Source organism: Haliotis cracherodii, unplaced genomic scaffold, assembly GCF_022045235.1.
Source record: "Haliotis cracherodii isolate W230 unplaced genomic scaffold, xgHalCrac1.p SCAF_21, whole genome shotgun sequence".
Lineage (NCBI taxonomy): Eukaryota > Metazoa > Mollusca > Gastropoda > Lepetellida > Haliotidae > Haliotis > Haliotis cracherodii.
The window spans coordinates 12,213,064-12,231,223 of NW_027266277.1; the positions used below are offsets into that span (position 1 = coordinate 12,213,064).

Consider the following 18,160-nt stretch of genomic DNA (forward strand, 5'->3'; position numbering starts at 1 on the left):
GCCTCTCGCAGAGATAATGTCCCTCTCGAAGGGGTATTCTATTAGAGCTGATGTACCGTCCAGCCCAACAATTGAAAATATTGACCAAGTCCAGCACGGCTATTGTCCAGCTATTGTCTGTACAATCCTGCTTTTTGAATGACCCTGGACGAAGATGAGAATCACACTATCACCGGATCATAATACCACATTGGTTTCATATTGGAGCAGGTCATTCAACACTTCATACCTTAATTAACTCATCAGCCCTGGTATCAGTGAAAAAACATAAAAATGCATCTTTTTTTAATAAATGCCTAAAAGGATAAAATGGTATTCATAAAAGATGTTTTTGCAGATGCATCCAACTTCAGTGCTATCTTTTATTGTACAGTAATATGAAAATATTTCTTTGATTAAAAAGAAAGTGAACAGGCAAGAATTTAATTTGATCTTTGGCAAAATACGAACAATAGCAAATTTGAAAATAATATGAAAGGAAGGCAACAAAGAGGGGACGAAGCCGACTGGTGTGGTTTTGAAGATCGCACGTGAAGAGTGAGTGAAGAGAGACTATTGTCGTGGCGAGGCACGCGCTACTCGCTAGCCTCAGTCCCCTGCCAGGTGCCCTAAACAGCTGCTCCCGAGCTTTGTGTGGGACCCACGCTTCTGATCCCCTGGCTACCTGTAACGGGGGTAATCCTCGCTAACATGTCATAATAGAGCTAATTGTTTACCTACAAGCCTGCTTCTCAGCCCAGCGTCCTATAGTACAGATAGGACGTCATCTGTTGCAGACTCCCTTTTGTCTCCCTGATAAAGGAGGAAGGAGTTTTTCAGAGTTAGGGGGATCATCAGCTGGAACTTTTTGCAGCAACAGAAATTGGCAATGGTCTTATAGTCCTGACCAAACTGCCCACTAGTTAGGTATCATAGGGACTAGTAGAAATTTGCCATTTTTAAGCATTTTACTCTGTAATTTTAAGGACTAGTGGATTAAAAACTTTCTATTGCTGCTCTTATCGGGAAGGGTTGTTAATGTAGAACCTACACTCAGAATTGTCATGAAACGAAAATTTTGATGCTGTTACAAATTCTACATGCAGACTTAAACACATATATCTACACTGTATGTTCATTACTGCCCCATTTAAACCTGTTGAATTCAAATTCTTGACATTTTACTTTTTAATTCACAGACCATACGTTGCTTATCCTCATTCCAAAACATAAACTTTTTGCCCTATTAAGATCTTCTTTATACCAGAGTAACTGATTTATTCCGCTTCTCTTGAGAAAACATGAAAAATGAATTTCAATGAAGCAAACAGCAAATGTTTACAATATATATAAGACATTAAGAGAGCAGCTCAGATCAATTACATGGCGAGTTACCCCGTCCCGAGTTCACTTGCTGATAGACTACCAGGTCTAGTACAGTAATTCATGACAAAATGACACCACTACATCTATTTTTATCCTAATTTCAACTGCGCTTGGGAACTTATCAAAATAGACAATGCTCCGGTACCGAGATGTGTCGAAGGCACACGAGAAAACAGACACACTTGACTGGTAACATTGTTAGCAGACAACTCAGTCGTCAGACGTACACATGATGAGGTAGTTATTAGCTCTGTGAATTCATTGAGTCTCAATATACTGACAGTTCACGTTGTCACTCAAGCATGACCCTTGTACTAAGTCCCCCAAGAACTGGCTGGTTAAACTGATACACATTGTACACTTAACATTAAATTCTTTGCCATCTATAAAATGATACATTTTCTATTTTTTTCCAAATGAAACACGTTCCCTATATTTCAAGGAAACTGGAACAGGAGGAAACAATCGTTTTAAACTTAAACAAGAGCTTGATGATGGATCAGTTTCCAAACCAAACAGATGGAATTTATACTGTTGGAATTAATCTGATAGCAAAGTGCAGATATCTCACATTTTCCCTTCCATGGTAAGCTGCCTGGCTTCAAGGAATGCCTGTATTTCTTCACCAAGACTATTCACAATATCCACACCACACAACCCTAACCACAAAATCAATAAACGTTAATACAAATTAGAAAGTATATTTTCAGTAAACAAATAAGGAAAATTTAGTTCACGGAAATATTTACAATCAATTTAAACCAATCACTCACAGTAACTGTTGTATAAACTTAATTAAAATTGACAAAAAATTAAGGTTAAAAATCAACTTTTCAAGGTACTAATTGAATTTGGAATAGCAACATTGAAAGAAAACCGAAAGCCTAAAAATACACTTATCTTCAAAAGAAACCAATACATGTACTTGAAACTGAAGCTTGGTGTTCTGGGGAGATCGGGGAGTGGGTAGCGACATGGAGGGGTGGTGGGGTGCAGGCCCATTACACCCTCACCCCCCCCACCCCCAAGTGTTGTATTATCTTGTCCACTAGAACACCCCTATTTCCTGACACAACGAGCCACACAGGGTTAGCCAGAACATATCTATTGTCAGGGATTACAGCGATTTGAAACGCGTGTAGTTAGTTTTCGTAATAGCGTGACTTGGTCCAATAATACAGTTCGCAACTGACAGGTCGATGATAACATTTGAAGTCATCCTTATGTGCACTCGGAGCGATTGACACGTTGACTGACTACAAGAGCTGCCCGGACAATGTGATCGTCATGATACTCACACCTGTGCTTTCCTCAACTCGTCAGGTATTGTTCTGTACAGGTAGATACAGGTATCTTAGCAAACACTCGTATCATTGTATCGAGTCTATGTTAATACAAGTACATCACCTTTAAAGTAGTTTTTTCACTCTAATGAACAGATATAGTTTGGTTGTCATATGCACACCTTCATGAAATCAATCGGCTTATGATCATTTTCGACATGCACCTTTAACAATACAGCTAACGCTACCCATTGACAAGTAGGAGATCGGAATTCTTAAGCTTTATTTAACAGGAATGCACCTATTCTAATTACAAAAAGCAAACACTATCATACATTTCTACTTGAACATTTCCAAATAAAAAAGCTTAAAGAACCTTTCTAAAATGGAAAAAAATAAAAATGGAAAAAAATTCAAGATTCATTTTTGCTGATTTTACATAAAATCACTTATTACATTATTCATTAAAATTACACAACATTAACTAAAAGTTTAAACAATTAATCACAATACCTTAGGTGCAGTAATACCCTTGTGGATATCTCATCAGAAATGGCACTAAAGAGTCTTGAATCACCAATTATAGAAGGCACAAGGAGCAATACTTTCCTTCAAATCATGACACAATTCACTAATCAATCTGCCATAAGACTCACTATCACCTCCGTACTGGACACACATATCTCACACTGTGTGAATACCTTGCAGTGATCACCTTTACCTGTGCAACAGGTGAGCAATAGTTTATGGGCAGGTAAAACAAACATTGTGTCATAGGTAAAGGACAATACCTGGTTCTACCTGCCTTGCATTGTTCCTAACGAACACATGAGTGCTCCCATCTCTACCTGTCAAGCTCCTGTGTAACTATTGCTACCTGTATTCTCACCTGCTTATGGTCTTAATTGTTACCGGGAAAACAAAGCTGGCCAAATACCTGTCATAAATCAGGGGTCATTGAATCACTCAAACTGGTCTCACCTGAGGTGGAGATTCCTGAGTTCCCTTTCACCTGTGTTCCTCGACAAGGGCCACTTAACACCTTATCACAAACACAAACTATCACAGTTTTTACACCAACTATTCTTCTTAGCTGTTTTCTAGGCTTTATCTCACAAAACTGTAACCACAGATAAAAAATCCACCCATGTTGCGATTTCCAAACAAAAAAAAGAATACAGCTGATCTTAACAGATATATACTTAACCCCAAAATCATGAATATTTTGGGGGATATTTTTATGAAATTCTATGCTCAGTCTCTACTACAAACACGTCCCAAAAATATTCATGATCCATGAATATTTTGAGGAATATTTTTATGAGATTGTGTACTTACTCTTCACTACAAACACATATCAAAAAAAAAAAATTATGATTCCTAACTTTTATGGTTAGTATAGATACAAGTTTCTCAAATCTGCTTATTCTGTCCTTATTAACCCGTAAACAGTAACTTGATAACCACATAAAATACATTATCAAATTTTTCTCCTGGTGAAGGGGAAAGATGCAAACCTGAAAGTGTGTGTACAATAGAGATGCTCTCATCCATAATAATACTCCTCATCATCATATCAAAATACTTACCTTCTTCTCTAATGTCCCAAGTCATGTTTGTGAAATAAATAAATAAGTTTCTACTGCAGGTAGTTCAGGTGTACAGGAGAGTACCTGTCTTGACGAGTTTTCAGGTGAGATATACAAGTAGGCTATAACTCCTGGGTATTTATCACTGGTCACCTGACAGGCTCATTCAAGCATCTAATTGGGGACACTAATTAACCCTATTGACAGGTAGATACAGGTGAAAGCCAATTAAGGATGAGAGATACCTTACCTGTTGATACAAGCAATATCACCTGGATTCATCAACAGTTACTGCCAGTTTCATCTAAATGATCTAATTAATTAGCATTATGCACACTGCTTAGTACTTAATTAATGTTGTTACTGTCATTGGGATGAGCGTTAAATTGCCACTGAAGCTGTGGTTAACAATAAGATGGTGTATGGGGAATGTATTCATTATCATCAGGGTTCAATGTTAGTGTCAATACCTCATAAACGAGGGCTTAAATAAAGTGGCAATTCTATCAAAATGACTTTATTGGACAGAATATTGTTGACAAATTGTTTGTATTTAAGAATACTTCCACAATATTCATGGCATTTTACCATTCTGCATTCGCAGTGCAACACTCATGGAATAGCTTGTTTTAAGTATGTTAAAGAAAACATGTATTTAGATTATTCATATTTATTCTAGAAAATTGCGTTTTTGATGTTTTTTTAATCTGTGTGTATGACAGTAGGTATGAACACAGGTTAGTGCTAAGGAAAACGAAACTGATTGATTTAGGTCAGGTGTGACATTGCAGCCTTGCCAAACAATTACCACTAACAATAGACACCCAACATGACATAGCCATGTAAACTGTAATTAAAAAACTACTGACACACTGAAACAATCTCTTGGTTACAAAATAAAATAAGTATTATACCAGTATTATTGATACTTTTCAGTAGTGAATGTGTTGTAACAGCATTATTCCTTGTGAGATATGTTTACATCTATCTGATTAGAATAATCATATCTCAAAACATCACTTCAGGATCAATTCTTGTAAATAAATTGCTCTAGTAGAGAACCGATATTCAAATATGAGGTCTCAATATATGCTACTAGTCTATGAAAATCAAAATAAAATAAATAGGTTTGCAACTATGTGTCACATGTTTCCTGTCAACTATGATGCATCTCTTGATTAAGTATTAATTACAGGTTAACACAGGTAAACTGTAGGTAGGACACAGGTAAAACACAGGTAAAACGAGTTACTCCTATATGGTTCCAGGTTTCACTCACTAGAGGTGCCCCCCTCCTGTCCTTCCAGTGTCTGTACATGTACCTTGATAAACAGGTAACTACAGGTAAAACACAGGTAAAAACCTTACCATCTTCCATTTTGTGCATGGCCATAGCATCCAATTCCATCTCTGGGTACAGAGCTTCTCTAGCATACAGCAGCATCTCTTCTCCTGGGTGAATGTCCCTCACAGCTCTGTAGTACACCTATAAATGAGGACACACCTGTCTTAATTACAGGTATACATTCTTTGATCTAATTGACCCCTACAAGCCTTCCCAAGAGGTTCTTACAAATAAGACAATGGACAGTTAAACTGTGTATTGTATTATCTTACCAAGAGACAATAGTCAGGTAATTGTTTGTTAGAAGAAACACAGGTAACCAGGTAGCATTTGATGTGCTAATTACAGGTGAGATGAGTTCATCATCATCGACTGGAGGATGTGATGATAGGTGTATCAACAAGAACTATCCTACCTGGACTACCTGGATCTGATTGGTCAAAGCTAATTAGCTCCAGGGACAGAGGAACAGTGAAACATATTGCTTGGGGCGGGACTCGGACTTGCATGAACATGCTAGTTAAGATGAAAAGTAAATCTTGATAATAGGTACTATAGGCATGTAGTCTTTGTACCTGAGGGCGGATTTCGCTGCTCAGAAAGTCCCAGGTTGGGTTTAGCTTCGGGGGATTTCTTCTCAAAGATGATGGGGATGTAAAGGGAGGAATCGGACCCGGTGTTATAATTAGCATCACTTTCATGGCCTAACATAGCTTTTAGCAAGTTAGTGATGAGGTGATTTGTGATGACAATGCATGACAAGGTGGACAATTACTTATGTTATCAGTGAGCGAAGAGTATTGATACAGGTGAACCACATTCAAACACCTGACTTGCTTAATGAAGTTAATTAACTAATTGAATTACAATGAAGTGAAATAACGTAGGGGCCGTTTCACAGTAATGAGATTGAGGATGTGCTGATGTATGTTGTGAACAAGGTGTGTATATATGTATGATTATGTCAATTCTGTGATATAGATTTTATATTATATGTAGTAATACATGATATAATCGTAAAATAACCAAATTTATTTAAATAATTATTTTTTTCTTGGACTACTGGTTTTTTGTCCTTCTACCCCGGAAGTTGTCATTAACTATAGTTTTATGTTTAAGTTTTCATGTTTGGCAAAGTTTCATAAAGTTTTCATGTTTGACAAAGTTTCATAAAGTTTGTATGTTTCACAAAGTATTTATGTTTGACAAGATTTGGTTTTGATAAAGTTTTTCATGTTTCATAAAGTTTTCATGTCTTGTTAATTGCTAAAATGTATACATTTCTGCAATAATTCTTTTCTAATATATCACAAATTAATACTATTCCTCTTTTAATATTCTTCCCTGGCAGTTTCCCCCACCTTGTCGTCATGTTTCAAACTCATTCATAACTTGGCAGATATTCTGAGAGCGTACTGCTATAAGAACACCTACGTTGTACTTACATGCGCGAGGTTGATATATCCCTCAATACATCAAAGCACAGGTCTCCGTTCACCATTCAATAACTAGATTTGAAACATTCGAATCTTTGTTTCTTTGACACAGGTGGGATTCTTTAATAAGCACAAGTTCAATCTACCACTATCACATTCTCAAGTGATCATGCATATTCTAAAGATTTCAAAGTTGAAACTTATCAAATTTAGATTCTGCTCAATCCTTGATAAGCATTGACAAGACGTAAAGTCAAATGAAATATCAATGGGGAATTTCCCAATCATATCACATGTCTGTAGGTCACGAATCAACCAGTCCTATTTCCTACTTTTACACGATTGTCAAACAATACAAAACTGCCGTTATCTACAAACTGTTTACCTGACAAATATGTTCTGAATATCAACTTGTGATAAAAAACACAAATGCTTTCTGTCAACTCGTCAATGTATGACAGGAAAAAGTTCAATGATGATCATGTTATCAAGCCTGGAGAGACGCACATGCTTGTTCAGAACCAATGTTTATCCTGGTCAAACAATTAATACAATTTCCTCATTTTGTAAATCTAACCCTGCATTGCGTCTCTGTGACTAGAGATCAGTAGTCTCTGATCTTCAAAGCTTCTATAAGTATTGGACAAGATCTATTGTCAACCGGCTATCATATCCATAAGCTTCAATACAAATTATTACAGTCCTAAATTCTATTTTAGAATGAAAAAAGTAGAAAACAAACACACTACCTAAATCTGTTATCAACAAAGTCAAGTGACTATCTCTGTTTGATATTTAATCAATCAAATCCTAGACAATGGTTGTACTGTAGGTATTAAAGGAGACATGTTTTTATCATTCCCAACCAGTAGTATATCACCGCTTACTCAATACCCTTCTGTTTGACAGGTGTAGAACAAGCGTTATACAATACCTATATTACACATAAGTATATCAGTATAGATTTTACCTTGAGTGATTATCACGTGATTACTCAACTGGCATGTCTTTCAGTGTCTGAACAAGTTGTTAGGAAAACACTGTCTACAATTTGACAAGTCATCACGTGTCAGCCGTGTCAAAAGAGCTGTGTATAACCTAGTGAAGCAATTAAAATCCTCCTTTCTTTGAAGTGGCCATCCATTCATCTTCTATTACTAAGTAGGTTAATCTCCTCAGGATAATACACTCAAGCATATTTCTTCACTCCGCTAATTTGCAGGTTTTCACCCATAATCCACTAGATAATCCAGATTAAAGCAAGGATTGCTAGTAAAGGTCTCTTATCTACAAGGTTTCATCTATCGGATTATATCCTCGGCTTGAGACGGTCAAGTTGTGCGTCTAAGTCCAGATGTCCGAACATCAAATCACGGTCTCTGTTGTAGACGTGATATACAGTTTAGTGAGTGAGGATTGCTAAGCTAATCTACCCCTAATCCCTCTGATCTGGTCTACGAATCACCAGGGGTTCATGTCTTTAATGCGTTTAACACATTCAGGACTTAAACATGTGCACATTTTGTTTTATTTTTCATCATGGTGCCATTGTGTGGTGCTTACTGGCGATGAGGGACGGTATGGATAAGGGGATTAAACAGCTCAAAGTCGTAAAAAATCTGACTTTAATCTTAGCTTATGTTGTAGTGTTCAGAGTTCAAAAAAAGTAATTACCATCTCACACTCTATTCTTGGGACAAGATGTTTTGTGAATCTAAAAACTATTTTCAATTAGATACGACATATATTACTTTGGAACAAATTGGTAGCATAGTTTGACAAATGTAATATTGTAACTGATTACACAGGATTCTACAGTTGCTAAGATTTGACAAGTAATTTAAAGAGACCTATATACTTAAAGAAAATCTAATGTAAATGTGAATCCTTGTTTAGCCAAGAAAAGTTTTTGAAAATGTAAATACTACCACGAAAACGAATAATAAATTTCGCGTGAATGTGTTTGAGATTTACATATGACAAGCGCAATCATTATCTGATTTGCGGGAATTATCACGATAAGACGGCAAAAGGAAGACCTGGTCACATGACCTTGCATCTTAGGACATCGGATTACTTGCTTCATATTTACGTCTCGAGTGATTCTCGGGTTCTTCAAAGGACGGGCTGAACAGGGAGAGCTCTTTCAAAACATTCCAATTTCATGACATTAATAAAAATATGTTTTCAATGGATTGTATAAACCTGGATTTAGCCTGGCATCCACTTTTAATATCTCACTGAGCTGAAGAGCCCCCGATGACATTCACTTGGGGATGTTGTTAAGAAATAGACAAGATAATGCGTTGGTTAAAGAGCACAGGGGGACAAATATTTACAGCCTATTATGCCTCGTGATAAGGCAAGTTCAAAGACATTAATAATAATTCAATTTCGTCTCATCTTCGGTTTCCGTCTGACAACAAGAAGGTTCTCATGTGTGTGTTGCTGAGGTGATAGTTTCACTACAACTGTTAATGGACCCGGAGGATAATGTGACGGATGGGGAAATAATCTTTGAGTGGGTCATAAGAGCAATTTGTAAATATGTTGTGAGTGATTGGGTTTGTGAAATAGATACTACAAAACAGCGATTATGTGTTTTCAAAGTGTTTAGATAGATAGATAGATAGATAGATAGATAGATAGATAGATAGATGCTACAAAACAGCGATTATACGTTTTCAAAGTGTTTAGATAGATAGATAGATAGATAGATAGATAGATACTACTAAACAGCGATTATACGTTTTCAAAGTGTTTAGATAGATAGATAGATAGATAGATAGATAGATAGATAGATAGATAGATAGATAGATAGATACTACAAAACAGCGATTATACGTTTTCAAAGTGTTTAGATAGATAGATAGATAGATAGATAGATAGATACTACTAAACAGCGATTATACGTTTTCAAAGTGTTTAGATAGATAGATAGATAGATAGATAGATAGATAGATAGATAGATAGATAGATAGATACTACTAAACAGCGATTATACGTTTTCAAAGTGTTTAGATAGATAGATAGATAGATAGATAGATAGATAGATAGATAGATAGATAGATAGATAGATAGATACTACAAAACAGCGATTATATGTTTTCAAAGTGTTTAGATAGATAGATAGATAGATAGATAGATAGATAGATAGATAGATACTACAAAACAGCGAATATACGTTTTCAAAGTGTTTAGATAGATAGATAGATAGATAGATAGATAGATAGATAGATACAAGGTGGTTTATAGATCTTGGCAGCCACATGGATAGGACTCCTGTATAAATAATCAATTTTTTTATATTTGATGGAAATTTGAAGTGATTATTACAGATCATCTAAGGGTAAAGGAATCTATCATCATAAAGTGGCACAACAATGTCAGTGCTGAGCCCCTGCAACAGAATCACAGACTGTACAGCACTACTTTTTCCCACACTACCACGACCAGTATGGGTGGCAAATTAAATTACCGCAACAACTGACACAATTTCATCCCATTATTTCCCTCCACCACCAAGTCATCCCTTCCCACAATGCAATGTCAGGACTGCCACAATATTGACCATCAGAAGACTATGAGGATCTGAACGTGGCCGAGGGTAGCCTGATGTGCCGGGTGGGTGGGGGATTAGACTGCGGGGGACAATACCCCGGGGGACATTACGGAGGCAGGGGGGACACTGCTATCAACACAGAAATGCTGTATTTATTCACACACGTTGTGGGAAAGTTGTGAGATCGTAATAAAAGAGTTAATATGACAACACTGATAGTCAAGCTGTGACAAGACGGGTGAGGCTGACTTCAGTAGGGGGTGTGCTCTCAAGGTTAGGGTTGGGATGAGGATGGTGTACTCTCAAGGTTAGGGTTGGGATGAGGATTGAAACTATAGATGATAAAGAAGAAACACTAAGTTACCACAGCCATAATCAGAGTAGTTTTTTAAATATTTACAAAGGTGTTGGTTCCTGAAGAGACTCTACCTATTCACACTGATCCCCTCCACTTTAATATTTTTAAAAATAAATATATAAATCTGTTAATTAATTTTGCACCAAATATTTCAGTTTTGGCTACTTATTTCAAGTGTTTCATTTATTTCAGTTATATCAAACTAATAATCAGATATCCGAATCCAGGTTCTTGGTCCCTATCTTACTTACAAACATACTGATGTTGTAATATTATTCTATACAGTGATATAAGGATATATATAATTTCCACAATTTCCTGAAGATGCTACTTACTTAACAACTAATGGAAATATTAGAATATACAAATTGAATGGAAATGTTTATGTTAAATATAATTTCACAATTAGTTGTAAATTTCAGTACAATGTCTTGTTATTTTTATCCAATAAAGATCATTCATTACATTTTGATGAATATTGATTTTTCAGCTTGTACATTAAACATAAATTATCATTAATAATATATTGTCATGTGTCATTATTATAAAGGAGACCAACAGCAAATATTTAATGGGGACTATATCATTCAGAATGACAGCATTTTCAACTGTCTTCCTTACCAGTTCAACGTGGATATGACTTATTGAAAATCTTTATGCCAAGATGTCGAGGTATCATTGTAACTTGTTTATGAGATGCTATCGTCACTTCTAACAAGCTATCCCCACATGTGTGACACCAGTCTCTAAGCACTATTGAAACCACTTAATTTATTGCTGACATGTTTCTTCCCCTATAAAGACTACAATAAGACATATACATGAATGGATATAGATTCTGCAACTCAATAAAACGTTATAATGACAAACTGCGACAGCCATAGACATGTAATCAACCTCATTCAAGACGTATCAATTTTAATGCAGTGTAGCAAGGATGCACACTGGCCGGTCAACGAATTTCTGCATAAATATCGCGAGTATAAAAGTAGCGAGGCTTAGATGGCAACAGATGGAGGGATGTTGGGTTCTTTCATGCTGTTGTCTGAAGGAGATAATTGTCCCCTGACAACTACTGTTGGATGGTGACATCTTGACATAGGATTATTTATAGTAGAAGTGGAGTGATAATAATTCATGGTCATATAACATGCATAAAGTCAGCTGAGAAATTACAACATTTTAATATGTGCCAACGTAGACATGACTTGTGAGCAGTGTATAGTAATTGATGTTCTGCTGCAGTAAAATATAGATTTGTCTATAAATGGATCATAACACTCGAACAAAAAGGTGACTCTGAAAGACCACCAAACAAATAAACAATTAGGTTTGGAAACATCTAGTAAAACTGAAATATATGCGCTTGTCTGCTTTACAGCCTCAGTTGTTGTGTTAAGTGTTAAACGCTTGTAGTGTGAAGCTTTAATCAAACTCCTTATAACTGTTGTAGCGTTTAGCTTTAATCAAACTCTTTAAAACAGTTGTAGTGTTTAGCGTTCAACACTAGCTGGTTTGTTTAGCTTTAATCAAACTCCTTATAACTGTTGAAGTGTTTAGCTTTAATCAAACTCCTTATAAATGTTGTAGTGTTTAGCTTTAATCAAACTCTTTATAACTGTTGTAGTGTCTAGCTTAAATCAAACTCCTTACAACTGTTGTAGTGTTTATTTAGCTTTAATCAAACTCCTTATAACTGTTGTAGTGTTTAGCTTTAATCAAACTCTTTATAACTGTTGAAGTGTCTAGCTTTAATCAAACTCCTTACAACTGTTGTAGTGTTTATTTAGCTTTAATCAAACTCCTTAAAACTGTTGTAGTGTTTATTTAGCTTTAATCAAACTCCTTATAACTGTTGTAGTGTTTAGCTTTAATCAAACTCTTTATAACTGTTGAAGTGTCTAGCTTTAATCAAACTCCTTACAACTGTTGTAGTGTTTAGCTTTAATCAAACTCTTTATAACTGTTGAAGTGTCTAGCTTTAATCAAACTCTTCATAACTGTTGTAGTGTTTAGCTTTAATCAAACTCTTTAAAACTGTTGTAGTGTTTATCTTTAATCAAACTCTTCATAACTGTTGTAGTGTTTAGCTTTAATCAAACTCTTTATAACTGTTGAAGTGTCTAGCTTTAATCAAATTCCTTACAACTGTTGTAGTGTTTATTTAGCTTTAATCAAACTCCTTATAACTGTTGCAGTGTTTAGCTTTAATCAAACTCCTTATAACTGTTGTAGTGTTTAGATTTAATGAAACTCTTTTGCAGTGTTTAACTTTAATCAAATTCTTTATAACTGTTGCAGTGTTCCAGCAATATCATTGTGGGGGACACCAGAAATGGGCTTCACACTTCACGCTAAAAGCAGCGTTAAACCATACTTACTCACTCACGTACACTATATATGTTTTCTCTAATTTGACCATGACTGTAGTTTGTTTTGACCTCATAATCAAATAATACACGGACATTTTCATTGTACAATGGTAGAAGTATGTAGCAATCTTTTCCAATATTGTTGCAATAGTTGTGCCTATATTGCGATAGTAACATACAAGTGTTCAAATTATCACAATAATATTATATCTGTACATGACCCCGAGAAGAGACACTCCTATCACTCATATGTGTAGGCGGTGGAGTAGTCTAGTGGTTAAAGCGTTTGCTCAACACGACGAAGACCTGGGATCGATTCCCAACATGGGTACAAAGTGTGAAGCCCATTTCTGGTGTCCCTCGCTGTGATATTACTGGAATATTGCTAGAAGTGTTGTAAAACAATACTCACTCTGTGCACTATATACGTACATGGATACTTGAGAAAATTGAGGTGGGTTCTTTAGTAAATAGTAGAAAGTACAAAATGGTGACGTTTTAGAGTTTTATGCGAGAATGAAGAAAGTACAACAGGCATTGATGTTCACAACCAGCTGTTGCACCAGGAGGTGTGCAAATCAATTTCAATTTCAGCACCTCAGACAAGAGGAGCTGTGATGATCTTCGGATCTACATAATTGATCTCATCATCATGGGCAGTGCTTGAGGGTGACATGTGGATGAGGGAGGGGGGGGGTGGGGGAGTAAGATGGGAAAGTAGGATGGGGATGTGGGGATGTGGAGAGAGGACAGGGAAGTGAGGGGGAAAGAAATTGATAGGGATAAGGAGCTGAGGTGGAAGGGGCCTGGGATGGGTACGAGTCAGTAGGAATGAGAGGGTGAGAATTGATAGGGGTGGGGGTCTGGGGTGGTGAAGTGGTTCTGGGGTGGGGTGGGGTGGAGGGGAGAGATGATGAGGTAGACTACAAATTATTCCCTGAAATAAGTTATCTTATTTGTTAATATATATCTACAAAATAGATGATAAAATGCAAATGGATCCCAAAACAATGCTTATTTAATTTCACTTGGAGCTGAGGCAAACTTTCCAAATCATTCTCGACTTATGTGGGATGTATTTTTTTATATATTCTCATGGGTCTAGGGGACAGACTGGGGATGAAGGTGAGGAGGATTGGGCAGGGATGAGGAGTTTGTGTCTTGGAATGTGAGAATTGAGTAGATTTAGGGTGGGGTGGGGTGGAGTGGTGTGGAGCGGATAAGAGAGAGAGAGAGTGGATCAGAGAGAGAGAGAGAGTGGAGCGGAGAGGAGTGGAGTGGATCAGAGAGAGAGAGAGAGAGAGATGGATCAGAGAGAGAGAGAGAGAGACTGGGGCGGGAGGAAGAGAGGAGTAGAGAGTGTTAGAGTGAATTAGAAATGGGAAGAGAATGATGGGAGAATGAATTCAGTGTAGTGTGTAGTGAGTTAGACGGAGCAGAGATGGTAAGATGGGAGCGGTGGAATGGAGATTGCAAAGACAAGTGGAGTATAGACAGGAATATAGGGAGAGTGGGATGAGGGGGCAAAAGAGGATTGGAGTGGAGATGAAACAGACAGGGAGCAGACGTCTCCCAGCATGCATGATCACTGATACTTGATATGATGTTAGTGATAATACATTCAACCCTTGATTGTGTTTCATGGATCAATATCTGAGCGCATCACATGCAATGCATGCGATGATGATACCACAGACTTCTTTAAGTGAGAAAATAATCAACTGTTAAGAATTTTCGTATTTCACAAAAGTTGGCCAATATGAAAAATCAATGTAAACATAAACTAATATCTCCTCATCAAAATATGTATCCATTTCATTATAGACTCAAAATTATGTATCCATGTTATTATAGATTCATAAAATTATGTATCCATTCCATCATAAACTCATTAAAATATGTATTCATTTCATGAGGAAATAATTTTACACACATAATCTCTGTGATACACAAATGCACTTGGGAGTCCTACTTATTTCATAGACATCTGTGACCAATAAAGTTAGTCTCGGAATAAACAGCTTGTCCTACAAAACTACATCGACCAATGGTAAACAATCATCCTATCCCAGCCATTGTATATCTATCAGAATCAATGTCCTCGTTCAAAGATACAGCTCTCAAGCGAGATATACTATATAATTATACTAGTACCCTATACACATTCCTTAAAAGACGAAATTGAAAACAGAACCCATTCATTTAACTCTGAAACATTTTCATTTCTTCACAAGAATATTATTAATATTTCAATTTTGAAAAAAGGTTTGTTTCATATTTAATATATTACAAAAATAAATATTTATCATTTTCTGGTTATTTTTATTTTTAACCAGTGAGATAACAAAACCCCAAATGACATATTCCACATGCCTACCTTACATGTGATAATCCTGAATTGAATATTTTAAGGAACCCTATCAAGGTTGAGTGACGCATATTTAAATATCAATACATAAATGGTTAATCAACATGATAAAATCAACATTAACAAACAAACACTTTTTTCAAATTAAAAAAATAAATACTATTTACCTGATCATCAACTTGAACTGCCATCAAATTTCTCTGGTTCCTGTCTTCGGAACCTCGGATATATTTCATCCAGTTACCGCATCCAGGATCACTCGCGTCCACCCAGCCTTTCACCTTACCACAGTCATCCACCAGCTAGAAAAAAACAACCAGCAAATAGAACAAACTATGTCAATATTTTGTAGCAAATTTACCAAAATTAACAACCTGTAATTTTCCCAGGCTTTCAAACTATGTCCTTTATGTGCTGCCTGCTGCCGACTTAAGACTTGTGTTTTGATACGGTGCAAAATAAATAAATAACAATATTAGGCATGTGCAGGTTGCATATAGTGCAATATAGGTGTAGAAGTCTCAGAAAATGTAGCATAAATTATTCATATACTGTTTTACTCCTTATCTCATTTTGTAAGCCAATTTAAAAATAACTATAAAAAATGATCTTGTATAACATTCTGCTTAATATATAACATCATATGGAATATCAAAATATGTCCACATGAAAGCTGATAAAATAAATCGTACATATTATCATAACTTGAAAAAGACTAAAAATATCTAAATCATATGCTGTTTGATAAAGAAACCCAATCAAATATTCCATGCCATTAGAGACACAGTGCATTCTGCTTTGAGAAGAACATCCCAGCTGTTGAGGACAGTACAATGTGGCACTTTGTTGTGAACAGTATATCTCAACCAATTTTATTATGTACAAGTAGTTTTTTTCAAACCAGTGACAACACATTGTATGTAATAATAACATGGTATAACCAGTAGAGTACATAGCACTAATATCCATTTTAATCGAATAAAACAGCACATAAAGATTGTCCTCAAATGACTGTATAAAGGCCCTGTGGTCATATACTGAAAGCAATAAATCAATCCATCAAAAAACATTGCAGAAAATCTACAATTTCCCTTATCAAAATAAATCTCTGTTAAGAGAAGAGTCGATTGTATTCCGACAATATCATGAGCATGTGTTGATGAATCAATACCAAATATCAAGTCTATTACAAAATTTCAAAAATATTACAAAAACTGAAAAATAAGTCAAGTAAAAATTTAAATAATATCAACAAATATTTGTTCTGTTGTCTCCACCATAACAAAAAATATAAATAATATCAACGAATATTTGTTCTGTTGTTTCAAGCATAACAATCACAAGAACATTTCACAAGCAGGAGATAGTTTTCCATGGATGACGACCTCAACAGTGAAACAATCTCAGAATATTACCCCAAAATGATGCCTTTCGTCCGTACATAAACACATACAACAAAGTTAGTGAAAATAAAAACAAAACAATACACACATATACAGAAGAATAAGAAGAATAAGACAGAAGAGGATGGAGAGCATCTGTACCTTATCTCGTGAATGGAGGCTGCACTGACTGTCCGTCACAAAATAACCCCAGATAAACACTTGTAGATTTCATTAAATATTGCAAATTAGATGAATCACAGCGATGTTATGACAACAAGGCACAATTGGTATGGAGAAATCGGGAGCTGTGATTGGCTGAATCTGGGACAGACTGGGACGAGTCAGGCGTTTAAGCATTGAGTGTCTGCTCCTCTAGAATCGGCAGATCTGGCTCAGCTGACTTTAACAATAGCTGAGGGCAATTCATCATTTCAGGGAACATGTCAAGCCTCTCGTGGTGTTTCTTTGATTAATTCTCGACTATCAACAAATTAGCAGGATTGTGGGATCAATTACCATTCTATCTTGGTAATATTTTCCATAATTCGCCCACCTGCCTCTAAGTTCATAATTAATTCCCTCTCATACAAGGGACTTGTCATGAATTTCCATGAAAACAATTTTTTTTATAAAACGATATGAAGCAATTGGGTTTGGAATAAACTAATTCATGAAAACAACAGGTCAAAAGGGAGATTTTCATGAGGGTATTTAATTATAAATTTAGCTTCTTGGAGATTTCTTTTCAAACTGATATTGACTAGCACCAGATTGTCTTCATGGATGCTTTGCAAATCTGTTACAGGTCGTATTGCTTAGACACTTTTTGACATTGTATTCACTGAAATGTTCAACACAATATTTTACTTAAACAGCAAAAACTATTCACACAAGTTGGACGTGAATTTCATTATGATCAGTGAAGCTGTTTGGAACTAGAATATCAATGTGGTCATTTATTGTCATATTGTGAAGGATTCTATTTTAAAGAAATATCTGAAAATATTAATTCATTTGCTGTAGTTAGGAAAATGATGAAAAAAAGCAAAAATATAGCTCTAAAATATAGGAGCGAGTTTTAACATTATTCCAGTTAT

General features: G+C 35.8%; 1 protein-coding gene across 6 annotated transcripts in view; it reads right to left on the reverse strand.

Moving 5' to 3' along the window:
• Window positions 1–18,160, reverse strand: part of LOC139470825 (histone-lysine N-methyltransferase PRDM16-like) — a 138,779-nt gene that overhangs the window by 9,814 nt on the left and 110,805 nt on the right. For 5 of the 6 annotated variants that reach the window (XM_071253128.1, XM_071253129.1, XM_071253127.1 and 2 more), the window contains 2 exons: window positions 15,846–15,980; window positions 5,606–5,723 (listed from right to left, as the gene is read on the reverse strand). In XM_071253128.1, the coding sequence (XP_071109229.1) occupies window positions 5,606–5,723; window positions 15,846–15,980 (253 nt within the window). Of the gene's footprint in view, window positions 1–5,605; window positions 5,724–15,845; window positions 15,981–17,222; window positions 17,252–18,160 lie in introns of those variants that run through there. The other variant, XM_071253132.1, reaches the window with a different exon arrangement.